This window comes from Heteronotia binoei, chromosome 9 (assembly GCF_032191835.1).
Source record: "Heteronotia binoei isolate CCM8104 ecotype False Entrance Well chromosome 9, APGP_CSIRO_Hbin_v1, whole genome shotgun sequence".
Taxonomy (NCBI): Eukaryota; Metazoa; Chordata; class Lepidosauria; order Squamata; family Gekkonidae; genus Heteronotia; species Heteronotia binoei.
This window is the reverse complement of record NC_083231.1, coordinates 100,720,412-100,747,274: the sequence shown is the minus strand read 5'-3', so window position 1 is coordinate 100,747,274 and position 26,863 is coordinate 100,720,412. Positions and strand designations below refer to the sequence as shown.

Sequence of the window (26,863 nt, the reverse complement as noted above, 5' to 3'; positions counted from 1 at the left end):
TGAAATCCTGTTGGCCAAATTGCCAGTGCTCCTTTTCCTTCCTGTTCCCTGGGAAAGCTAGGAAGGTAGTACTATTTTGAAGCCCTCAGCAACAGCCTTGCAAAGCTGGGGGATTCTACATTCACGTTTGAGCCTGATTTTCCGAGAACTGAAACCGCCTTATATAAATACAGATTATTTTGTACCATTTTACATTTTGGGTTCTGTTCATTGCTGTTTATAAATGCGTTGCAGGGATTGGCTGTAACTGTAAGCTCACCCTGAGGGCACTTGCCATAGGCCTGCCAAGACCCCTCTTCCCCCTCCCTCCTGGAAAGCAGAGCAAATAGCGGGAAAGAGCCAGAAATGGCGGGAAAGAGGCAGGGACCGAAGAATAGCACATCCCTGTTAAGTCTAACACCCCCCACCCGCTATTCTAATGAAAGATGTTGTGGGTTTGGTTCTGGTGTTTTGAGCTGATGTGGATCCTGTGGTCTCTGTGGTGGTACTAGAAAGTGCCACTGAATTGCAGGTGACTTATGCCAACCCCATAAGGTTTCTTCTGGAGTTCAGGTCTTGCTGCTGGAACTCCTGATAGCACCTGACTTTTGACAATGTGTGACACAAAGTGTTGGCCTAGATGCACCATTGATTGGTCTGATCCAACATAGTTTCTCTTAAAAGTGGTTTGTCATTACCTGCCGCTGTGTAGCAACCCAAGACTTCCTATATGGTCTCCCATCCAAGCACGAACCAGGGGCAGCACTCCTTACCTAAGCTTCCAAGATCTGATGGGACTGAGCTAGCCCAGGCTATCCAGGTCAGGCCATGGTCTCTATAGTAGAGCTTTTAACAGTATCGTACTTACTGGTACTGAGTACTGGCACCTTTTAGGGGGTTCTCTAAAATCCTGAAGGGGAAACTGGTAGAAGTTGGTGTAGCTTTATATATGAGTACTGGCATTTTAAGGAGGTTTCCGCAGCTGCTGCATTCTGCATAAATGGCTTTGTTGTTGTTTTTCATGGGCTTGGAGGCATTAATTCAGTATATCGTCTGATATTATTTATTTCTAATTTCTACAGAAATGGTGCACAGCACATAAAACAAAACTAGAAACAGCTAGGTGCTGGTGCATGCAGATCTACAATCTCAAATAAGAGATCAGAGGCATAAAGGCAGAATAAAACAGAGGAAGTGACAGTACGGTAGCGGGGATTATGCAGACATGCTTTGTCTCCAGTTATCAGAGATCAGTTTCCCCTAGAGAAAATGTCAGCTTGGGAGGGTAGACTCTTATACTCCACTCCCCACATTACACCCCCAAACCCCTAGGAATTTCCCAACCCAGAGTCTGCAACTATACAAATCTGTAGCTGTAAAAAGCTGTTGACAGAGTTCTGAGCTAGGTAGAAGGTAGCTTCATGGGATCAGATGTCATAAAAAGATGTCATTAGGACTGAATGACATGGGCCCAAATTCATTCCACCCTTTCCCAATTAAAGTAATTCTGGTTATCCAATAGAACAAAGTTTAAGTCCAGAGGCACCTTTAAGACCAACAAAGTTTAATTCTGAGTATAAGCTTCTGTGTGCATGCACGCTTCTTCAGATGTCAAGATATGGGCCCTGTTCACACAGCGTGTTGAGTCCGTGTTAAAGCGACCCGGTTCTGTTCCGAATATCTTTGTTCCAGATATTATCGATCAGACTGCCATACTGCAATTCGAATCACTCCGTAGTGAAACTGTCTTCTGCCGTCCACACGACGGCACCATGCAGTTCTTTTTTCTCCATTTTTATGCACATGCGCACATGCACATAGATTAAAACATTATGTGGTTATGCAGTTATGCACATATCGCTAAGTAGTAAAAAAAAAATGGCGACCGTAAACCGGATGTCTGAGGCTCCTTTTGTTCTGGGACAGCCTTCAGACATCCGGAAGTTGGTCGATAACTATACAGACGGGGAAACTACGAGGTGAAACTGGAGAACTCAAAAAACACCGCAAAGGAGCAGGTAACAAAATACTTCGGTTCCGAGAAGGATTGGGGGGGGGGGAGGGGTGCTACTACGAGTTAATACTAGGAGGCAGATGTTGCTGTCTGATCAGCCACTTTTAATCTGGTATGCAACAGCAGTGACAACTAATTATACTGTGCATCTGAACAGCCCCCTACACTTCCATCTGGTTACCCAAGATATATAAATGCAATTGTGTTGACACATTAGGATTAGCCCTCCTCCTCAATCTTGCACTCTAAACCAGGTTTAGAATCCCAGTTTGTATGTGGAAAACCACTCTAACATTTTGAACCCACTTTTCCATTCCAAGGAGCTCAGGCTGGCGTATATGATTTGCTCATTTTTCGTGTTTCTCTGTGAAGTCAGTTATGCTGAGACTGACTGACTTAGCCAAGTTCCTCTGGCAAGTTTCATGCCTTAGCAAGGAATCTGAATCCAGGTCTTCCAGTTCCTAGTAAAACCATCTAACCATTAGGCCAGTTCAGGCGACTGGGTTAAATGGATAGTTTCAGAGAGTCACTGTGCTAGTCCTTCAGTGGAAGACCTAGATCCAGGGCTTTTTTTTTTCAAGATTGCATTTTAGGTCCCCTTTGGTTTTAAAGAGAGAATTAAAGCACCTCTCTTCCACTGAAATGCACGGAGCTTACGAAAGGCTTAATTTGAATCAGCCACAACACTTGTAAATAGCAAATGTTGAAGAATGTTGTCGGTTCAGACTTCAGGAGCCAATATACACAATAGAATCAATGTCGCAAAACAACATTTCAGTGTACTATACTGGTGGCAAACATTTGGCCTGGCCTTGCTGATTTTTTTCCCTAGCTGTAAAGCGAGCTAAGGAGTCTATTTAACAAGAATCTATTTAACAAAACCAAAGAGAAAGAGTCTGTTCTGTAGCCCTTCCGTTTATGACATGGTAGTCCGAATCACAGACTCATTTTCATGTACATTTTAAGAGAATTTCTTCATGAAACGCAGCTTCAAGTACGCAATTGTAAGGAAGATGAGGCTCATGCAAGCCAGCGCAAGGTGGTTCTGCCAGAGACCCCATGATGTTGCATCGATCCCTTGGCTCTCCAGATATTGCTCTCCAGTGCAGCTGCCGAGAAACACAAGTCAGGGTTTTGAGAATTGGTCTGCTATTTACTAGATTGTTCTCATTTGAACTAAAACTCCACAGGATTTGCAGCCCAGGCAAGCTACCGTTACAAAACAAACATACCAAAATGTACTGACTTAATTTCAGTATTGTGGTTGCTAATTTATAATTTTTACACAATCTTTCATCTAAGGAGCTCAGGGTAACGACATGGATCTCCCTCTCTTCCATTTTATCTTCACAACAGTTTCCAGAACTCTAAGAAACAAGAGCAGGAAGCCACGAGGGAAATTGGAGGGAGCCGCAGACCAAAATGTGCCAGTGCAGCAACTTGTGGAGAATTGATCACTTGAGCCGGGGAAAACAGAAACCTGGTGGCGGAGCAACTGCTAGTGAGAGATCAGTCCCCCTCTTTTGACCCTGATAATTGCACTTTGTATATTTTGAAAATGCCTTTCAATGTTACATTGCACTTTCACATAAGGCAGTGTTCCTAAAGGGGGGCTAATCTGGCCCCAGAGGTTCCACCTGCAGACTGCTCATTCCATGCCCAGTTATAATAATGCTCTGATAAAGCATAAGAAAGATATGGGCTTGCTGCTTTGATTCTAGTGTTCCTCTAAGCAATATATGAACATGGCTAGTCCTTATGTGGGGACTGCATATAGCTCTGGCCTGCTGATTTGATTAGAAGAGTGAATACTTACGGTTGTAATTTGCTGATCTCTATACAACTAGGATTACTCATGTTAACATTTGTAGTAAGATTGCAGAACTGCAGACCAGTAAATTCATTTACCTGCAGGGCCTAAGACGAGGGGGAAAACACAGTGAGATAAAACATCTCTAAATAAGACTTTTTATTTAGTTGTTACAGTGCCATTCCCACAACAACAGAAAAATAAAACGTGGCATTTTTATGCTTCTGGATTATGTCAGATCAGGATTGAGCAAAGCGAGATAGAGTGTTCCTGATCTGGTTCTCAAGATGGCTGTAAGTTCACTGGGCAGCTTTCAGGGTTGCCGCCTCCTAGGTGGTATCTGGATACATCCCAGAATTACAGCTGATCTCCAGATGGCAGAGGTCAGCTCCCCTGGAAAATACGGCTGCTTTGGAGGACAGACTCGATGGTATTATATCCTCCTAAGGTCTCTCCCTTCCCCAAAGCCCACCTTCCCCAAATGCTACTCACAGTTTTTAAGAATTTCACAACCTGCAGTTTGCAGCTCTAAGACACTCCATTATTGTTGCCCAACTGTGACACAAGGTGAATCATAAAGGCCTGCCTCTGGGTCAGGGGTCCCCAGCCTTTCTGAACCTGTGGGCACCTTTAGAATTATGATACACCATGGTGGGCACAGCCACAAGATGGCTGCTACAAAATAACTGCTGCAGAAGGTGGAGCCAGCCATGACATACATCAAGGATCGCCTCCTCCCATATGAACCTACCCGCTCACTCTGGTCATCTTCAGAGGCCCTGTTTCGGTTGGCTTCACCATCAGAAATTAAACCGGTGGGCGACCTGAGAAAAGGCCTTCTTGGTTGTGGTGGCCCCGAAAGTTTGGAACTCCCTCCCCACCAGGGAGATTGGTCTGTTTCCTTTCCCTATATTGGTATCTTTCCGCAGCAAGTGAGGGAAAATTAATTTTAATGGGGATAAATGTAAAGTGGCTGTGCCAATTATAAAAGCAGCAAAATGAGGCCATGTACAGAATAGATGGAAGCTGATGCAAATGGAGACGTTCCCTTTTGGACAAAGGTGCATCCACAAGAGACTGTAGTACTTACGGCCATTCCGTAGCGAGGAATGCTAAAGTACTGGAGCCAGGAAAGCCAAGGCAGAATACTGGTGAGATTGACCAACAAGCCAGAAAAAATCTGCAACCCACAAAGCCGTGATTAAACTTTACATTTAATTTGCAACAAAATTCTGTGGTTTATTTTACAATGATCTCTGAGCTTCAATGAGCACCCGCCCCATATTTGTAAATTTCCACGGGTTCCCCTGTAAAATCATTTCTTCTCCTATCCACAGTACAGCACTGCATTTAGAAAGCTCAATGCCCTTTTAAACAAAGATGTCATATTCAAAGCTTCCATAATTTATAACATTTGGAGAACATCAGAAACCCATTCCAGTGTTGCAGCTTGGCCCAATCAGCACAGGGATGCTTCAGCGACATAGGCACTGGACCATAAAATACAATGTTTTATGATAGTTCATGCAATTTATTTTTTAAAACTCTACCTCTTATTGCAGCAAACCAATCATTACATGAATGTGGCATATATTTCCATTTGAGAGTCAGTTTGGTGTAGTGGTTAAGTGTGCGGACTCTTATCTGGGAGAAATGGGTTTGAATCCCCACTCCTCCACTTGCACCTGCTAGAATGGCCTTGGGTTAGCCATAGCTCTTGCAGAGTTGTCCTTGAAAGGGGAGCTGCTGCGAGAGTCTTCTCAGTCCCACCCACCTCATAGGGCAGGGGTGGCCAACGGTAGCTCTCCAGATGTTTTTTTGCCTACAACTCCCATCATCCCCAGCCAGCATGGCCAATGGCTGGGGCTGATGGGAGTTGTAGGCAAAAAACACCTGGAGAGCTACCACTGGCCACCCCTGCCATAGGATGTTTGTTGTGGGGGAGGAAGATAAAGGAGATTGTGAGCTGCTCTGAGACTCTGAGATTTGGAGTGAAAGATGGGATATAAATCCAGTATCTTCTTCTTCTATGTCAAATGAGGGGAATGAACATGAGCATTGGTGCCGGAATGTGGGAAGATACTAGAAATTACATTAGATACATCACTAGGAAATGTTACTAGAAAATATACTTGGCACATTAGCTAACTGGGGGAAAATGGATGGCTGACCAAAGACACACACAGAGCATGAATACTCTGAATACAATATGTGGGAATGTGCTGAATACAGCACAGCCCAAGTACTGGTTTCATCTAGGGCTGGCAACTATTTAATTTATTTTATTTCAGTAGGTTTAATAATAATAATTATAATTCCGTAACTTATATCCCGCCCTTCCCACAAGTGGCTCAGGGCGGCTTACAACAAATTTTTATATTCCATCCTTCCCCACTATAATCTAGTGGCATATCTAGTTTAAAAGAACATATTCAGCCTGTATATAATCTAATAATTGGGATATTTGGTTAACATAGCAGAATTTGGCCAGTCATAAAAGGATGATACTGAGTGCAGTAAATAAATCTCCCAATAAGTATATTATATAAAAAGGTTAATTTACATTTATTCAAGAAGAACCAGTTCACATTTGGGTTGCGCTTGAAAGGAAAGAAGCCTAATCTAAAGAGTGCTCTCCCTATCACAAATGGCCAGCTTATCTAGCAACACGAGTGTGGCAGTATGAGGGCACTGTCTTTACAGGAGAGACCTGCAGAAACATGTGTCTCCATCAGGGCTTTTTCTGAGCAGGAACGCAGTTCTGGTTGGCTTGGCATCAGGCCTAATTTGCAAATGAGTTCCTGCTGGGCTGGTCTCCATGGAAGGCCAGGGGGAGAAAATGGCTCTTTCTACACTCAGGTTTGATCCAGATTTTGCAAGCACTCAGTCCACCTAAAGTGATTCTGCTTTTAAATAATTGCTTTGCACCGTTCCAAATGAAACAGTGTTATCTGCGAATTTTTACTTCTGTATTTGCATTGTTTAACATGCTCCTGGGCTATATTTTTCTTTAAATCTAGCATTTTGTGGTTCTATAGGTTGTGCGCTAGATGGTGGTGCCTCTGAAATATTCCTTTAAGCTTGGTATGTTTAACAAAACTAACTTTGCTTTACGTTTAAGTTTATTTCAATTTATATCCCGCCCTTCCCACCAAAGTGGCTAAGGGCGGCTCACAGCACTTTTAGTTTTAAAGTGACAGTTGTTTTCACTCATTGAAAACCTCTACAGATTCTTTCATCGTGTTGAAGACAGGGCCATGTCATGATTGAACTGAGATCCCCCTACAAATTAAAATTAGAAGCTAGATCACCAAAGAACACACGGTGAGATACAAATTAACACAACAATCTTACATTTAAACACAAACTATGAAGGTTTGGGGAGGAGTTTGGAAATCTGAGGGAAAAGTTCTGCAATTAAAACTTAGACCCGGATCTGGAGAAAGCTCCAGGCCAAAACAAGTTTTGAGAACTGCAAGACAACAGCAGGGTGAAAGTGGTATTGGTACACATTTGCACAAAACAAATGCAGAAGCTAGAAGAAACCACAAGGCAAGACAGAAATGAAGGTGGGATGTAATGTAGAAGGTAGCTTTGGAATGTGCACACAGAATGGTGTAGAAAGGGCCAATGAGAGAACAAAGTGAGAGAAAGAGAAGAGGGTCAGAGGGCAGTTCCCAAGTTAAGACAAAGAAAGGCATCCCATTCGGGGCCATAGGCAGGATTTCAGATTTGGTGGGGCACACAGAAACAATTTTTGTTTGGGGGGGAAGTGAGGAGAAGGGGAGGCTGGGAGGGGGGTAGAGGTGGCAGGTGGGCACAAGACCTGGAGACGAAGGGAAGGATTTTGCACAGAATGAAGGAGCAATGGCGGCAAGAGGCAGTGAGCAACAGAAGACTGATTGGAGAGGCCAGAAAGATGGAACAAGAGTTCAATTGGTGGGGCCTGGACCCCCAGGCTCCACTGCAGCTACAGGCCTGATCCCATTCAAGGAGGTAATACTTATACACACTTAATTAGAGTGGTGCAGCATCCCCCCCCCCCAATGTCCAGACATGCTGAGTTGTTCACTCCAAAACTAATAGCTCTATGTAAGACCAAGTTTCTGTAACAAGTGTCATTTAGCCCAGGCTGAACCATGTAGGTGTCATGCCACATAGATTACGATACAGCATATGAAGTATGGAGTGAAAGCAGCCACACCAGGGGGAGAAACACCCCAGCATTTCCTAAGCTTTTGATATGTGGGATACAGTTGCTGTTTTCTGAATTTAAAATACTCTTATGTGATGAAGAATAGGTTACATTTATGGAGCAGCAGAAGCTAGCCTGATTCTCAACAAGAACCATTCCCCCCTCAGTGCAATCTGTAAATCTTGGGGAGCATTCAGAACTTTTGGAGGCATATGGGGTTTGGAGGGGATTTTATTCAGCCCCTTCTGCATACTTGAAATTGTTTCTGACAACCAGGGGTGCAGAGCTGTTTTATACAGCTCACCCCACCCCAAGCATAAGATCTCAGGCCATTCAAATCCGGGCAGGCAGCAAATAAGAACCAAGCCTAAGATTGAGGAGTTGGCAGCTGGCCACTGGGCACAAAGGCCTCATTGAATGTGTGCCCAAGATCTGTGTGTTGTATAGTCATATACCATAAACATATACAAGTTGCCTTTGTCTGGAGTGTTGTTTCCATGTCCTAATTCTTTACTTGTGGTTTGGGGGGCGGGGAGAGAATTTGATGATAATGATGCATATTTGTGGGGCGGTTAATGGATTAAAAGTTAAGAACCATTGAGCTAAGCTGCGTAAGGAAAAGCTTCCATTCGTATTTAAGTATTTGCTGCATCCTGCCATCTCGATCCCATCTGTAAAACGTGACCACAGTACAACAGAGAAGCAAGCAACAGCATAGCCTTCTTCCAACTTGATTTCTGTTGTCCCTGTTGGACTGGATGGGCCATTGGCCTGATCCAGCATGGCTTCTCTTATGTTAGCTGTGGTCTGAGCTACATCAGGGAGTCCAAGCCGAGCTGGCTTTTGGTGATTCTAGGGCCCTGGGCAGAAGTCCAGGATGAGCCCCCAGAATTACTGCCACCCCAGTGCTAATCAAGGGATGGTCCTCACCCGGGGCAAGGTGGGCAGGAGCTGCTGCCACCAGAAGCCAACTGCTCAAATCTCAGAAGGGGTCCGTGTGAGTGGCAGCAGTACTCCATTCCTCTTCTCTCCACCCCTCCCAATCTTGTAAGTTCCATAGGTAGTCAGGGCCTCTCCCAGTTTGGGCCCAGGGCAGCTGCCTCATTGCCCATTGATTAAGGGCCAAACTAGACATGATGGCATCCTCATGTTCACCGTGGGGATGCTGCCACCATTTTAAAGCCTGAAACAAATGGTTTTAAAATGCCACAAGGGCAGGCTTTAAAATGACAGCTGCATCCCAGTGGTGAACACAAGGATACTGTCATATCTGGTTTGGTCCTAAGACTGCCCCCAAGTCCAAGTGTGTATTGTTCCCCTCCCTCCTGTTTCTTACTTCCAGTGGTGCTGTCCATATCTTGACAAAGACAAACGCTGGTGCTATATCAAGCTCCCTGTTCAGACAGCAGAGCAGTGAGTGACTCCAACATGGTGGCATTTATTTGTTCAAAGAAGGTTTCAGCCCTTCTTAGAACCCTCTACTGTATTCCCACACACAGTCTCGAAGTCACTGCCATTTGTCACTGGGAGAGGCGGGGCTTTTTTTTGTAGCAAGAACTCCTTTGTATATTAGGCCACACACCCCTGATGTAGCCAGTCCTCCAAGATTTTACAGGGCTCTTAGTACAGAGCCTACTGTAAGCTCCAGGGGGATTGGCTACATCAAGAGTGTGTGGCCTAATATGCAAAGGAGTTCCTGCTACAAAAAAAAAGCCTTGGGAGAGGCATTATGTCCCATATATCATTTCTGTGGGCACAAAACCCCACAAATTGGCCCTTCCTAAAGCTAGCTGTGTGGCCAGATGCCCACATGGATCAGCTTCCTAGCAGCCAGCACACGACTACTGCAATAACACATGGAGGAGTCATAAGTCACCATTAAATAAGGCTACTCACAATCATAAAGACAAATGCAATGGTCATGAGCAGGTTAGCAACAGCGACCACACTCTGTCCTGTGGCAATAGCCAATGCCATAGATGTAGCCGTATAAGACACCATCATTAGGGTGAACATCATGATGAAGAACGCCTCTGCTGTTGGCTTCAGACCTTGAAGAACAAGGAAAAGAAGGAAGGAAGCATTTGTCTCCTCTGTTAAACACAGGGCCAGCCCCAGACTGTCCGGCACCCTAGGCAAGGCTACCTTCTGGCACCCCCCCTCCCCGCACTGATCATGTCACCAAGTCACATGGGGGCACCCAATTTGTCACACCCAGGCCAGCACCCTAGTGGCAGGACCAGCCCTTGTTAAATATTTGTAGTTATTCCACTGAAAACACATTGCATTTTTATTTTTAATGATTCCCATTCATATGCTGCAGCAGCAGCGTGGGCGGTAGTTTGATATTCAAAGGAAAACTGTCCCATGTGAATTCAGTCCTACTCGATCATTTCGTGTTCTTCCACCCGGAACAGGACTCGGGGCAAGGCTTTGGGTCTCCAAGAACCCTCTGCCTGCTCTGCTCGCCGCAGGCGGAATGCTCACAACCCAACTGGAATATTCCATAGCCAAATAAGCACAGACTCTCCCAGTCTACTCATTCCCTTTTAGCTGTCATGAGTGGGGGGCACATGCAAACTCTAGGCCTGCTCTTAGCTCACCAAGGTTCCAGCTGTATCAAACAATGCTGACATAAACCCAATTAACGAAGTAGGAATTTTAACAGATTTCTTATGTCCGCATTCTACCCACAGCTGTGTCTGTTGTCTACTTGCCTAACATGAAGTAAATTATGCATGTAAAAAGGATGCTTGGTATAGTCCTCATGGGTATTAAGTCAGCCATTAGTTTTGAGAAGAAATATGTGGACGTTCTGTAATACCCGCTGATGTATTCATGTCTGTAATAAAATAACAGAATGAGGTGAGTCAGTTCTAACAAAGCAAATCATTTTCATCATCATCATCATCATCATCATCATCATCATCAAATTTTATTTATATCCCGCCCTCCCCGCCAAAGCAGGCTCAGGGCAGCTAACAACAGAGATTCAATACATACATTGTGCAATATTTAACAATATTAAACTACAGTTGATTAAAATCTATTAAAATTCTAAAAACAATAAAATTAATATTAATATGTGGTGCTATTATACAGATGGTGAGTTTACTTAGCAGTTTTAGTCAGTGAAGGTCATTCGAAAAAGGATGGTCTTGCAGGCCCTGCGGAACTGTTCAAATTTTGCATTACGGTAAGTTGCAAAGAATTTATAAAGTCCTGTGACATTACTGCAATCAGAATAAATGCATTTGCAAACAGAGTATGTTGTGCCATAAACAAACTTTTTTAAAGCAATGAGTCTGAAGAGGTCCTCCAAGTACGAAAATCTGGTAGCAAATGATGACTATATCACATTGAGTGCATTATCCAAACTGGTTGCAAATGATTGCTTTAGTGCTTTATTCAACAACCTATGAAAGCAGCTTCAAACTTTTTAGTACTTACTCCTAGGTCGTTTTACTATTCACTGTTGGACTTTAAGCTCAACTCTTGTTTATTACTGCCTTCTGATCTTTTGGGGTCTGTCCTGTTTTTTAAAGTTTTATATTACAATATTCTGCTTTTTTAAAAAAAAATAATAATTCTCATGTACATTGCTTTGAGTGTTATCTTTCAACAGAAAGGAAGGGTACAAGTTTCCTAAACAAACAACATTCAACTTACATAAATATCTTTTTCTCCACAACAAAGAGTTCGATGGCGGAGATGCTGCTGAAACACTGGTTGGTGGTCACAAAGAACATGGCACCAATCCTACAGAGAAAAAATAAAATAAAACAAAGATAGGTGTCAGGTCAATCAGCTAAGCAGGATCAAAACCATCAAGGAAATTTCCCTCTTTAAAGCTAGGGTTTGCCAAGTCCCCTCACCCATTCAGCGGGGGGGGGGGGGGCGTTCTGGGGGTGGATGGGGATGTTGTATGGGGGATGCTCTTGTTTTTGGGCAAACTCTACAGTTAAATTCCCTGACAGCCAGCTGGTCCACGGCAGAGAGGAGCCCCTGAAACCAGGGGGATCCCCTGTTGGGACCTGGAAGCCAGCAATCCTATTTAAATCCCCACTTTTTAAAGCAGGGGGACAATCCTGCCCTTCCCTCCCCTGCTCTTCCTTGACCACATGACTCCCCCATTAGCCCTCTTCCCATCCCCGATTCCCTGTCCTCCCACTGCACTGCAAGTCTGGTACACAAGGGCTTTTGTAAAGCTCAAGCAGGCATGGAATTGGAGACCAGCTTGCAAGCCTGATGTTTCAAATGGCCTTCTGTGTAGCATGCTTCTCTAACAGCCATGCAAACATCCTTCTTCATACTAATTTTACACAACAAGTAGACTGGAAGCTTGGACAGAGCTTGTATCCAGTGGCTTTCTTTCCAGTGAGTTTCAGCCACTAAAACTTCACCCAACAGGAGCCTGATTAGTAGAAGGGAGTCTTTGCATCCACTTGGGCCAAAGGGAATAATTAGATACAACTCTACAGGGCCACATGGCAAGCCACAGTTGCACAGAATCTTGCTAACCCACTCCCACTGGAAAGACTGAACCAGCTTAAATCAAAGTGCCCTGATTTTAACTGCTAGCTTTGAGTCTGGTAGCACTGTAGAGACCAACAAGATTTTCTGGGTGTAAGCTTTTGCAAGTCCAAGTACCCTTCGTCAAATACTTTTCCCTCTCAAAAACTCACAACTGAAAATTGTGTCAGTCTCCATGGCTACAATGCACTCCAAGTTAGCTCTTCCACTGCAGACCAAGATGGCTACCCTCCTGAGATTGATTGTAACCGAGGTATGAACTTTAATATTCTTTGGGAATGCATAAAGCCCATTGATTATTTCTGAGCTATGTGCAAAGATGTGAAGAACTCTCACAATGACAGCACCATCTACCAGCTCAATCGACAGAATGTAACTGCTGGATTCTGGTCTCCCCTGTGGATTTGCTAGACATGGATTTTACAGAGAAAGGGCAGGATAGCCTGAGGAAGGAACTAACCTGGCATAGTTTCTGGCCCCTCTCTGGAAAAGATTTTTCCCACTCCTTCCCTCTCATACATGTACCCTTGAGAGAGAGAGAGATGGTAGAGAACAGAGTGGGGGGGGTAGAGAACTAATAGAGAGGGAGAGATGGTAGAGGACTCGTGTGCGTGTGTGTGTGAGAGAGAGAGAGAGACAAACAGACAGAGGCTGTGGTCAGACTGGAAGGTTAACACGGTTTGGGTGCACCGCTAAGTACTCTACCGCATTCTGTGATTGAGGTTTTTGATCAGACTCCCACCCTCATCTGGCCTCACTGTATGTTTCTTTCAGGGCTGATTATTCAGATTAGCACTGCACATTAACCATGGAACATGCGGTCTGGTCTTTAAAAAAACCCTGACATTTTAAAAAAAACATTTATTGAATGCACATGTGCATCCACATGCATATGCATTACCAGTTTAAAAAAACAGTAAAACCAGAATTCAAGTTTTACACTTCTGAACTGGTTTGAGTGCATACTGGGGGAGCTGAGACATCTGGCAACATGGGATGAATGCATGGGGATCCATCAGCATCTGATTTTCTCTGGTAGCTATTTACTCAGTATCCAGCTTGTCATAGGATGGGATGGGTATGACTGGGGAAGCGCTGCCAGATGTGGGTGTATGAATGAGCCCATTTAATCTGTTAGGGGAAAGCAAATATATTGGATAAAGATGTTCATCTGACCGCAGCCAAAGAGAAAGAGAGAGAGAGAGATGGTAGATGGTAGATGACAGACAGGAAGATAGGTAGATGGTAGAGAAACCATAAATTGTCTGTCCAGGATTTTAGTCCCTGCGAAGAGCTAGGTGGTAAAGCCAAGGTAAAACATGGAAAATTAAGACAAGGCAGGACAAAGATCTGGCATACTGGGAGTGCAGCCAGCTGACTGACCTATTCTGCAAGCCGCTAGCATCATTTTTCACACCGAAGAATATGGCACCTACAACCAATCCCAGGAAAACGGTAACACACAGCTGAAAAACAAATGATCCAATGTACTATCCAGTGACATTGTTCCATGGCAAAACTGTGCAAAAGCAATCAGTTATCTATCAGCTATAGGCAAATATCCATTATCAGTGGGGACTAGCATTACCAACTCTGGGTTGGGAAATTCCTGGAGATTTGGTGGCAAAGTCTGGTGAGGGCAAGGTTTGAAGAGAGGCAGGGCCTCAGTGATGTATAATGTAACATCAGTGACGTATAATGCCTCCAAAGCAGCCATTTTCTCTGGGGTACCCAATCTCTGTAGCCCAGAGATCAGCTGTAATTCCAGGAGATCTCCAGTTCCCACCTGGAGGCTGGCAACTCTAGTGGGTACTAGTGCCTTTTTTAAAAATTCCATCTATCATTATAGTTTAAGAATGAAATATCTGGGATTATCTACCAACTACCACCAAGACCCACACTGGTCTTCTGCTACAATGCCCACTTCTTCCTGAAAATACCAATTCCCAGTAACCCAATCCCATCTTTTGATCACATCACTGAAGCATTAGCCTCCAGGAGACATTATCTTTGGATTCACTCATTCTAAAAGGCGAAAGATTTATGCGAATATCTAACTTCCAAGTAGTCAAAAAAAGTAAAATATTTGTGGATATATCTAATAGATGTAGTACGATATATGAGGATAACTATGCAAAGTTAATAAAAGAAATTGAGCAAGATATGAGTAAATGTCATTTCTTGGTAGAATTGCAGCCCTGAAAATGTCCATCTAACCTAAAATAATGTTTCTATTTCAAGCCATTCCAATACAGCTGAACAAGACCTTTTTCCATGCTTTGAATAAGCTAACTAGTAAGTTTGTCTGTCAAGGCAAGAAAGCAAGAATAAATCGTAAACTTATACAGGATTCTAGAGACAGAGGAGGATTATCATTACCTAACTGGGAAATTTATTACCAAGGTAATATACTCACTTGGTTAAAAGAGTGGGTAAAGCTAGAAAATAATAGGATATTAACGATTAAAGGCCATGATTTGGGAATTGGTTGGCACGCATTTTTTTGGTACAATATAGAGGGCCACAAATACTTTAAGAACCATTTAATTCGAAAATCTTTGATCATTACATAGGAAAAAATAAGGAGATCTTTATATAGTAAGACTCCTAACTGGGTGACTCCATTAGAGGCGTGCACGCAGCCCATCTATCAATACATGAAACTCCTATAAAATATGAAGTCTTATTGGACAAGGATGGAAGTCTAAAAGCAAGCTCTCAGTTGGCAGATCAGAATATATTTCTGGATTGGTGGAGAATGGCAGAGATAAAGTCTAAATATAACAAAGACAAAGAAATAGGATTTCATTTGGAAGAGCGTATATCTGACAAGATTTTTCTAAAAACGGATACGAAACAGATTAGTAAACCATATAGTTTTCTCTTTCAGTTGAATATGCAGGATGAGGTTGTCAAAGATGTAATGATCAAATGGGCTAGAAATGTAGGCCATACAATCAGTCTGGAACAGTGGTCTCAGATCTGGCAAACAAATATAAAAATCACTAAATCAACATCCTTCAAAGAAAATATCTACAAAATAATTTATAGGTGGTATATGACCCCAGCAAAATTAGCAAAAATGTTTCAGAGATTATCAAATAAATGTCGGATATGTCAGGACACCTTGGGAACCTTCTTCCATGTTTGGTGGTCTTGTAAAAGGTTAAGGAATTTTGGGTGAAAGTACATGAAATGTTGTAAAAAATGTTGAAAGTTGTAATTCCGTTTAAGCCAGAACTCTTTCTCTTAAATTTAATGCCAGATAAAATAGGTAAAGCTGAAAAACAGTTGTTGGATCATATTAACACTGCAGCAAAGATGCTGCTAGCACAGTATTGGAAAAAGAGTGAGCTGCCAACAATGGATGAGTTAATTGTCAAAAAAATAGATACAGCTGAGATGGATAAGCTCTCAAATATGTTAAGAATTAAACCCAATAAATATGTGGACAAAAATTGGCACTTATTTTATGAGTGGTTAACAAAGGGGTGAAGGGTTACCAAAATGAGAGGGATAAATGAAATCTACCAGTTAGGAAAGCTGATGGTTCTGCTAAATCAAGAGTTAGTAATTTTGCTTTTTGATATTGTAAGGTTTTTTGTAAGGTTATGTGGTTAAAGGTTATATACCAAATAGAGAGGGGTTCTTTCCGTATCCTGTACCCTCATTTTATGTATGTTAATGTTGTGTATGTATATACGTCGTTGTCGAGTTCTATAATCAATAAAAATGTTAAGACTGGATTCACTCATTCTGAAATAGCTGCCACACCATAGGAAGAGCTGCTTGGCCTGAAATCTCCCAACATTTTGTAATTGGCCTCCCATGGAAACTGTTTTGTGATTGGTCCCACATACAATGGCAGCCATACTGCAACTGACACCTACCATGGCTAGGGTTGCCAAGTCCAATTCAAGAAATATCTGGGAACTTTGGGGGTGGAGCCAGGAGACTTTGGGGGCGGAGCCAGGAGCAAGGGTATGACAAGCATAATTGAACTCCAAGGGAGTTCTGGCCACATTTAAAAGGATAGCACACCTTTTTAAATGCCTTCCTTCCATAGGAAATAATGAAGGATAGAGGCACCTTCTTTTGGGGCTCATGGAATTTGACCCCCTAGTCCAATCGTTTTGAAACTTGGCGGGTATTTGGGGGAGAGGCACTAGATGCTATACTGAAAATTTGGTGCCTCTACCTCAAAAAAACAGCCCCCCCCAGAGCCCCCGATACCTCCAGGTCAATTCCTCATTATACCCTATGAGAATCCATCTCCACATAGGGAATAATGAAGTGCCCAGCAGACATTTCCTTCCCTCTCCCTCCCACCACTTTCTGGCCACTCTGAAGGGAGGGATTGGCACCTCTACTCACAACTAGTTGCAGCCAACTTCTTCAAAGTAACACAGACACACCATCCCAAGAGGAAGCCTTTCCAATCGGAGACTGAAGCCTCCAGAGGTGGAAATTCACATGGTGGCTTTGGGGGCGGGTCTCCCCCCCCCCCCCGGCCAGCTGACTGGGGGCAGGAAGGAGCCTGGGAAAGCGGAAGAACCCCCACTGGGGCCTGGAGATTGGCAAGCCTAACCATGGCAGCCACCTATTATGGCAGCCATTTTGCAATTGGCCTCCCACTACATTTTCTCAAAGTTACAAAAGTGTCCACAGCCTTAATATGACTTGGAAACTCTGCTGTAGGCAGTTGTTTTGAATTGTTCAATGGCAGAAAGGTGGTACATAAGTGTACAAACAGATAAAGCAGCCAAAATAACAAGTCAGTTTCCTAATGTAGTCAAGAGCAGCTGAGACGGGCATGTTAAGAATTAGGTAGAAATGTTTAAAATTGCAGCCAAGATGATGGTGTCAGACAGCCGAGTCCTTTTTTTTTTTATGCTGTTCAAAGGAGGCGAAAGCCTTGAACCTTAACATTAAAGAGCACTTTACACATGGTACCACACTGCTAAGAACCTGCCGAAAGGACCAAATGTCAGGGATAATCCAGCCGCTAAGCCAATTGCAGTGGGAAACGAGGATCATATCAAGACCAATTTGAGAAGATTAGCAGAGAAGGAGAAATGAACTGTGGGCCACTTAAAGTCTGCAATTTCAAATCTGTTCCTAATGACACTAGGGAGATCAAAACGATTGAGGGAAAGAAATTAAGCCAGGGCCCTTAACCCTGGAAGATTATAAAGTTCTGAAAGGCCATAATTCTTGTCACAAGGTCAAGCTTTTACAAAGCAATTATTATGGATCTCCATAATATCAACATACACAGAGAATCAAAGTGTTTAAATGTCAGCCCCCTTAAGAGACTTTCCTGTAGAGAAGAAAGATTTAACAAGATGGCAGCTATATTTGATAACACGTTCAATGGGGTTTGTTTCTTTCTCTCATTAATAATTAATAATAAATGACACATATTCATGAAGAGAATATTAGTAAATAATAGCATTAGCATAAATATTGGATCAGAATGGTCAGGTTTCATTTCTCAGGGCATAATGAGAGACGCAAAGCTTCTGAACATTTGAAAGCGGCAGAGGGCATCTTAACTTTTTCCTTGCCTACCACTTCCCCTTTCACTCTTCTTTCCTCATCTTTTTCTTCCCAGCTGGCATTCCCAGCTGCCCCTCTGTCAGGGCTGAGGCGAAAACAGCTGGGGAAAGAGTAGAGTTGATTTTATACCCTGCTTTTCTAAACCTTAAGGAGTCTCAAAGTGGCTTACAATTACCTTACCGTCCTCTCCCTACAATAGGCATCTTGTGAGGCAGGTTTGGGTGAGAGTTCTGAGAGAACTGTGACTGGCCCAAGATCACCCAGAAGTCCTCTTGTGTCTCAAAGCAGCTTACAATCACATTCTGTTCCTCTCCCCACAAGAGGCACCTCATGAGGGAGGTAGGGCTGAGAGAGTTCTGAGGTAACAGTGACTGGCCCAAGGTTACCAAGTGGAGAAGGAATGGGGAAGCAAACCCAGTTCTCCAGATTAGAGTCCGCTGCTCTTAATTGCTACACCACGCTGGCTCACATAAGGGAGGAAAATTATATGAAGGGAAATGTTAAGCCAGTGGTTCTTCAGCAGTGGAGTCAAAGTAAAAAAAGGTATCATGGCCATCTCTCACGTAAGTCACAAGGCTTGAAGGTAGGAGGGCACTGAATGAACTGGGAGAGAGGGAACTGTGGGAGGCTTGTGGGTACATTTAGGTTTTCTTATTTTTGCTCCCAAGTCACATGTGATTTATGGCAATTCCGGTAGGGTTTCCAAGGCAAGAGATGTTCAGAGGTGGTTTGCCATTGCTTGCCTCTGTGCTGCAACCTTGGTATCCCTTGGTGGTCTCCCATCCAAATACTGACCAAGGCCAATCCTGCTTAGCTTCTGAGATCTGACAAGTTCAGGTTACCCTGGTCTATCCAGACCAGGGCTGAAATTTGGGTCTAACACTGCATAACTGGCAACATTGCCATGAAATATCACTTCTTTTTCATTAATGGGCATGTTTCAGGTTAAGGTTACCTGTGCTATGGAGGCTTGTGGGTTGCCTATCAGGTTTTTGAAGGTGCGTTTGGAGACCCATTTGAGCTGATGAAAGAAGGACGTGGAATACGTAATTTCTCTGAAAGCGGCAGTTTTGCGCTGGCTCCCCAATGACAGTTTCTCTAATTCTGCTTTGGTTTCTTGGTAATAAGCAGAATTGGAATACTCCTCTGCTAGTCTCTCTGCCAGTGTCCTGTCACGGCTGATGTGTTCTTCAACACTGTCTTGAAAGCAAAGACAGGAGAAAATTGGTTACGCTTATAGACCCAACCATGAATAAAGTGTCTGTCTAGGATCTGGGAGACTAGCTTTGAATCCCCACCCTATTATGGAGGTTCATTGCACCAATTCACAGAATCCAATTAATTTTTAAAGAACTTAAAAGAAGAAGACTGTAGATTTATACCCCACTTTTATCTCTGAATCAGTCTCAGAGCGGCTTACAATCTCCTTTATCTCCTTCCCCCACAACAGACACCCTGAAGTAGGTGGGGCAGAGAGAGCTCTCCTAGAAGCTGCCCTTTCAAGGACAGCTCTGCAAGAGCTATAGCTGACCCAAAGTCATTCCAGCAGCTACAAGTGGAGGAGTGGGGAATCAAACCTGGTTCTCCCAGATAAGAGTCCGTGCACTTAACCGCAACACCAAACTGGCTCTCTCTTACCAAATGTGTTTCTGCTCTTTTGCTCCACGGTGCTCCAAAACAAAATACACACACACATTAAAACAGTATGATTTCCATTTCCATTATACATCCAATGTATGTAAAACCATCACATCAGCATTAACATTAATTCAGCTGTATTCAACAGACCTCTTTTCAGTAATGCACTCATTTAAACAAATAAAAGTATGTGTACATGCTTGGTTAACAGAATTCTTTTACTACTGAGGATCTACTCAGTAGATCTACTCAGCAGCAAGTTTTGCTTCACTTTTAAATAGTCACTCTCAGTAGTACAGCAAGATGCAAGTACAGTAGCACCTGAAACATCAACAAGATTTCCAAGGGCATAAGCTTTTGAGAGTCAAAACTCCTTTCCTCTCTTGGAGGTCTGTGATGAAGGCAACTTTGACTCTCAAAAGCTTAAACCTGGATGGATATCTTGACTGAGGAGAACTTCTGCATCCAGTGGCACTAAACCTCTGAATCCAGAGCCAGTGGGCAACATCAGGGGAAGGCCTCGGCCTCTATGCCCTGGTGTTGGCTTGTTAGAACCTACCTCACAGTGTTGTTGTTGGGAAGAAAGTGGATAAAGAGCCATGCACATTGCCTTAAGCTTTTTAGAGGAAGGATAAAAAAGAAAGACATATTCTGCGTACCTGTATCTATGTCAGCCTTGTTCAAAGTCACAGCTGTTGAGTCTCCATTAATGACATCCAGAAAGAAATCAGCAGGGTTGTTGTATGGTTCACACTCATAACCTACAAAGAAAAAAGCTCTCCCAGAATATTGAAGTGTAGAGAAAAACAGTACTGACAAGCACTTAGGGCAATGCCTCTAAAAAATCTATTTATTAAAAAAAAAGGCTTCAATTAACCATGGTTTTGTTGCAGCCAAAGTGTGTGAATTCTTTCATATTTAACAACATCACCATGACTGCAAAATTAGCACGCCGATAGCATGACATTTTGGATATGGGTGGTAGTGTGTTTCATCTGCAGGCCAAACATGGCATGGGACCAGATGTTTCGGATCACTCTGCACGCCAAATTAGGAAAGCACAGGCACACCAAAAGTCACTGTCCTCATCTTCTTCCTCCTGGAGACTTGCTGGAACAAGAGTCTGAGCAACTTTTGGAAGAAGCCACGTAAAGGCCAATTAAGATGTCAAGCTTAATCATACGATAGGAGTCGTTTTGTAGAAAAAAAGGTGGTAGAGCTTATCTAGGGATTGTTATGCAGCTGCACCTACTATTCAATGGACAAGGTGGGAAGGAGGAGGTGGAACTCTCAGAAAGGTTCAGGAGCTGTGCTCCTGTGAGCTCCTGCTGAATCCGCGGCCTGAATTCCTCCTCAGACAGGACCATTTAACAAGGAGAGCCCCTGCTGGATCAGATCAAGGGTTCTTTTAGTCCAGCATCTTCTTTCTAGCAGGAGCTAGTCCAATATCTCTGGGAAGCCCACAAGGTGGGCATGAGCTTGGGTTAACTATCAACGAAATACACTGCCATACCTATTATTTTAAAAAGAATGAAGGTGTTTGTAACAGATTAACAGGATATATTCAGACATATTTATAGCCTTGTGATGTTGTCCCCTAACAGGTGATAGCCATATAAATAAGCTATTGTCATTAATTAATCTATTGCAAACATACATTATTCTGTATGCTAAATTACTACCCACCTTCTATATATAAGATACGTAAGTTTCTGTTTCTGTTTCCGTTTCATTCTGTGTGAGGAAGTATGCTTGGCACATGAAAACTCACACTTTGAATAAAACTTTGTTGGTCTTAATGGTGCCACTGGACTCTGACTTTGTTCTATCATCCAGTAATGAAAGTTAAACCTACCCTCACTCTTGTTTTCATGCCTCCCAATTTGGGGAAATGTCAAAGCCAAAAGGTCAGCAGACGTACATCACAAACAGGAATGGGCAAATTGCTACAGAGGCAAATAAATGAAACCAGATTGGCACACTGGCTGATAACAGATGGGCAGCTTGGGGTGAATAGGAGGTATCCCAAATCAGGCCAGCTCAGAAAGAACCATCCCGAACTGTCCACACGCTCCAGCACAAGGCACCCTTATCCTGCCCATGCGGCGCCTTGGCACGATCAGACGGTTGTAGGGCACCATTCTGTTGGTTCAGTCTGGTTTTCTTTTTTTAATACATTTTAGTGGTCATGTGCATATGCATGCTCATGCACACATGCGCTCATATGCTCTGGGCAGTTTGTTTAAAAAATCCAGAAGCAGCTTCGGGCAGCTTGGCGGGTTTACACTGCCAAGGCATCCCGCTTGCACACTTCCACAGCGAGACACCAAAGAGGCGACTGGAGTACGGCTCAGAAATTTGCTACCACTTCAAAAGTGGTAGCTTTTTGAGCCGCTCTGAGGACGCTGGAGGATGGGGTGAGTATGAGATGGGGACAGGCAACAAATGTCAGCGTTTGGAAGAATTTTTCAGGTCAGTTTCTGAGGCATCTCTGAGTTGACCCAAACGGCCTCGTCTGTTATCAGCCATTGATTTGACAGGCATCTTCCTCTGTGCCCACTGCATTTGCTAGGGAGCCTCCTGAAAGCTTACCAACAGATCTGAAGTATTCTATGGCATTCTGGGCAGGTCCGTGATACAGCATTCTTCCTGCAGCCAGTAAGGTTAAATTATCGAACAGTCTGAAGATGGAATAGCGAGGTTGGTGGATAGAAAAGATGATTGTTTTTCCCTGCCTGGACATCCTGCACAAAACAGGTATCACTCAAATTAATGGATTTAACAATATCAAAGAATGTCCATATAATACACCACAAAGCATAAAGGAGGGATTCAATGTAGAGTGGAACCATGCAAACCCCACAACAGAAAAACGATGCTGCAACACAAACTATGCTGTATTTCAGTGACTGCCTTTTTATACCCTTCCCCTTCTGTCCTCATCGGGGCCACCAAGGCAGCAAACAGATTAAAAACCTAGATAATAAAAGCACACCTTAAAAACAATTAAAACCAGACATTCAAACACTTAAATCCAAATTGGAAAACATATACATTAAAATTCATAAAAGCATCAATTTTAGCTGTATCATATTTTTGCTGGCTCTGGGCAGGAAGGAGGGATCATTGAAGGAACACCAGACAAAACAAAAAAAAAAGCCTTTAGCAGAAAGGGACAGGCAAGACTCAGTAGGAATGCCAGCCTCCAGGTGGGACCTGGGCATCCTCTAGAATTACACTTCATCTTCAGACTAGAATTACATTTCATCCTGGAATAAACGGATGCTTTGGAGGGTGGATTCTATGGCATTGTTCCCCATTGAGGTCCCTGTCCTCCCCAGGCTCCATCTTCAGATCTTCAGGAGTTTCCCAAGCTGGATCTGGCAACCCGACCCCTTTGTGCCCCCACAGTGGCCAGGGGAGACCAGGCAGCCCCAGGGGAGAGAGTTCCAGAGTTTTGGTGCCATGACCAAGAAGGCCCTCTCCCAGATTGCCACCTGCCTAATTTTAGAAAGAAGGGGCATCCAAAGCAGGGCCTTGGAACATGACTGTTGCAACTTGCAGTCAGGTAGGTTTTACTGACTACATGTGGATCCCTACACATTCTCCCAGGAATCACGTCAGCATGCATGCATTTAATATTCCCCGCTATTGGATCTTACAACAATTCTGTGTAGAGACAGCTCAAAGTCACCCCGTAAGCAGCACACTTGAGTAAGAATCTGAACTCAGGTCTCCCTAATCCAATCCACTACACTATCCACTACACCAGGGCTGGCCAAACTGTGGCTCAGGAGCCACATGTGGCTCTTTCATACATATTGTGTGGCTCTCGAAGCCCCCACTGTCCTGTTGGCTAGCTTAGAAAAGGTACTTGTCTCTTAAATCACTTCTCCAAGCCAAGCTATCTGGTGGCTTGGAGAATGCATTTAAAGTTGTTTTCTTTCTGCTCCTCTCCCTCCATCTCCTTCCTTCCTTCCAGCTCTCAAACATGTAGCTCTCAAACATCTGATGTTCATATCTTGTGGCTCTCAAACATCTGATGTTTATTCTATGTGGCTCTTACATTAAGCAAGTTTGGCTACCTCTGCACTACACTAAACTGCTCAATATGGTGCCACAGTTCTTTATGTTATTACACACCTTGTTGCCACTTTATTACATATACCCAATCAAAAACTATGTACCACTGCCTAGTTATTACCTCTTCAAGAGCAGCAGAACAGCATTGGCTGTGCTGGCATCGAGCCCAGTGGTTGGTTCATCCAAGAACAAGACTGCAGGGTCAGTAATGAGTTCCATTCCTATATTGGTCCTTTTCCTCTCTCCCCCTGATATACCACGGATGAACTGCGTCCCAACCTAATGCAAAACAAGAATATTCATAAAAATGTCTAAGTCCACTTTGAAAACTGACGCATTCTTACGATTCTCTCCCACCCAGCAGTGGAAGCCAATAGAGAAGTTGACTTTATTCTATTATTATTTATGCAACAGGGGCTTTTTTGGGGGGGGGGGGTTAAAATTCATTAGGCTTTTTAATAAGAACATTGGGTTGGAGCCAATAACCCTCTTCCACTAAATTCTTCTCCAAGGAAGGAAACCTCAGGGCCCCAACAAATGAGACAAATGTCACATCAAGGAAATTCAAATCTCAATCTTATGGGCAGGGGGTTTTTTTGTAGAAAAAGCCCAGCAGGAACCTATTTGCATATTAGGCCACACTGCCTGACACCAAGCCAGTCAGAACTGCATTCCTGTGCCTTCCTGCTCAAAAAAAAGCCCCACATGAATGTAATTTGGAAGTAGCCAATGAGAAATGAATACTAGACTGGAGGGTGTGGGGGGAGAAGTCTCTAGTTCTTAGCAATACACAGTCTGGTTAAAATGCAATGTTTACTTTCTCTAAAAGTATGAAGATGACACCTGATAATAAGCTGGTACCTTTGAATCTGCCACTTTTGTCAAGCCCAGTTCTCGGAGGATCTGATTAATTCTCTCCTCCTTTTCATGTGTGCTCACAGTCTTTGGAAGACGGAGGGCTGCTGAGAATTGAAAGTTCTCTCTCACAGTCAGCGTTCCCATCACCACATCATCCTGATCAAAAGAGAAAAAATCAGGTTACTTCCAGGTAGGTGGCTCAAACCGGCAACTCCGATGCACACACAAGGACTCCAGAGCATACATGGAGCTCCATACAAGTGCACCTGATGAGGTCAGAAAAATGTACAGGGAAAGCACATACAAAGCAAAATTCGGATCAAGAAAATCCATCTGTACATTACTAGTGTCGAGACAATAAAGGTGCTTTCAGTGTTCTTAGAAGTGTGAGACTCTGCTTAGGATTGTACTGGAAATGACTTACCTGTACTACATACCCAGAAATGCATTTAAAATTGGCAGGCTGAGGAGCTCCATTGATCAGAACATCTCCGCTCAACCCATGAGGATCTTTCCTTGCAGCTAAAATATCTAGTAGCCTAGAAGAATAGTTAGAGAAGCATCACATGGTATTTTTTGTTACTGCATCACATGGTATCTATGGTTATTGAACATAATATTTATGATTTTGTTATTGCTTCATAATATTTATTTATAATTGCAAAAAAATACACATGCACAGTATTCATAAAGAACAGCAATTGCACAGAGCTGTAGCATTCATCCAATCTGGAACACAACTACAACACAGTATATAGATAATAACAATTGGGTCCAAGATATCTACCACAGGGCTTATCTGGAAGATACTGCATAAGTTCCTCTCTCACTGGTCCAGCCCAATAGCTACTCAGAGCAGGAAAGCGTAGATCCTTCTAGCCACAAAACAAAAACCACTGGCAGAACCATTTTAGCTGTGGAGTCACATGACCAGGGGGGAACCAATCAGCTGAGCTCCTACTTCCTGTTTTATAAACTCTTCTTTTTCAGTGTGGGAAAGGCACCTGAATGCTGCAAATTCCTAGTGAGATCACATCACTAAACACATGGCCACTGAGCATCAGTATGTAGCCACTGCTTGGCCAAAATCATAGAAAAACACAGCTGAGAACAGAACTACCAAAATTACAGGAAAAGGTAAAGCCCTTGATCTAAATATTTTGCTCATCACAATCTTTCAGTCTAACCCACTTTACAGGGCTAGTGTGAGGATAAAGTTGCAGAAATCTATGTATGCTATCCTAATGTCCTTGGAGGAAAGACTAATTGGGTACAAGAAGTAGGGAGATTAATTCTTGCAGTACTTACGAAGATTTTCCACTGCCTGTTGGCCCAAGAATTGCATTCAGTCCTGGCCTCATTATCCCACTGCAAAGCAAAGCCCAACATATTTGTCATTCATTACTTCCATTAAATTACCTCCACTAGTCATCACTGCTCACTAGCACAAATGTGCAACAACAGATTAACACTTCTCCTTTTTTTTCTTTTTTCTTCCCCCTTTTTCATAACCTATAAGGAATTGTAACTGTCGAGCAGCAGTGAAGCCCAGCTGGACAAGTAATCTGTCACTTGTCACCAGCTGTTGCAAAATAAAATGCTTTGTTGTACCTGAAACTTCTGAAAATAACTTGCACAGACCACACTTGTGCTGCAACAAACAAAAGGCAAAACAAAGGCTGCAGAGGGATGGTGGCTCAGTGGTAGAGCATCTGCTTGGTAAGCAGAAGGACCCAGGTTCAATCCCCAGCATCTCCAACTAAAAAGGGTCCAGGCAAGTAGGCATGAAAAACCTCAGCTTGAAACCCTTGAGAGCAGCTGCCAGTCTGAGTAGACAATTTTGACTTTGATGGACCGAGGGTCTGATTCAGCATAAGGCAGCTTTATATGTTTATAAATCCACCATCAGAACTTCCAACATACATTTGAAGGTCAAACAACCGTCATGAAGCTGTCTTTTACTGAATCAGACCACTGGTCAGTCACAGTTGGTATCTGTCTGTCCCACCTTTCTGCCCTTATAAAGGCCATCAGGGTGGCTAACAAATGAAAACTTTGTCTAGCAGTTTGCTTCTTGTGACATCTGCACATGGAACATCTCTGTTGAGTTCCTTTGAGTCAATTTACCCCAAATATATGGTTTGTTTGTTCTTTTACTAAGCATGGTTTTCCTGCAAACTTGTGGGTTCCCTGG

General features: G+C 43.3%; 1 protein-coding gene across 1 annotated transcript in view; it reads right to left on the bottom strand.

Moving 5' to 3' along the window:
- Positions 1-2,890: 2,890 nt before the first annotated feature.
- The window catches only part of LOC132577340 (broad substrate specificity ATP-binding cassette transporter ABCG2-like), a 31,216-nt gene continuing 7,243 nt past the window's right edge, over positions 2,891-26,863 (bottom strand). Inside the window, exons 3-16 of the mRNA XM_060247072.1 lie at positions 25,978-26,037; positions 25,094-25,208; positions 24,673-24,825; positions 23,933-24,090; positions 22,321-22,472; positions 20,388-20,489; positions 19,046-19,290; positions 13,915-13,997; positions 11,668-11,757; positions 10,716-10,840; positions 9,895-10,049; positions 4,894-4,983; positions 3,810-3,910; positions 2,891-3,102 (exon numbers count right to left, since the gene is read on the bottom strand). Of these exons, the coding sequence (XP_060103055.1) occupies positions 2,955-3,102; positions 3,810-3,910; positions 4,894-4,983; positions 9,895-10,049; positions 10,716-10,840; positions 11,668-11,757; positions 13,915-13,997; positions 19,046-19,290; positions 20,388-20,489; positions 22,321-22,472; positions 23,933-24,090; positions 24,673-24,825; positions 25,094-25,208; positions 25,978-26,037 (1,777 nt within the window). The 3' untranslated portion in view covers positions 2,891-2,954. The remainder of the gene's footprint in view (positions 3,103-3,809; positions 3,911-4,893; positions 4,984-9,894; positions 10,050-10,715; positions 10,841-11,667; positions 11,758-13,914; positions 13,998-19,045; positions 19,291-20,387; positions 20,490-22,320; positions 22,473-23,932; positions 24,091-24,672; positions 24,826-25,093; positions 25,209-25,977; positions 26,038-26,863) is intronic.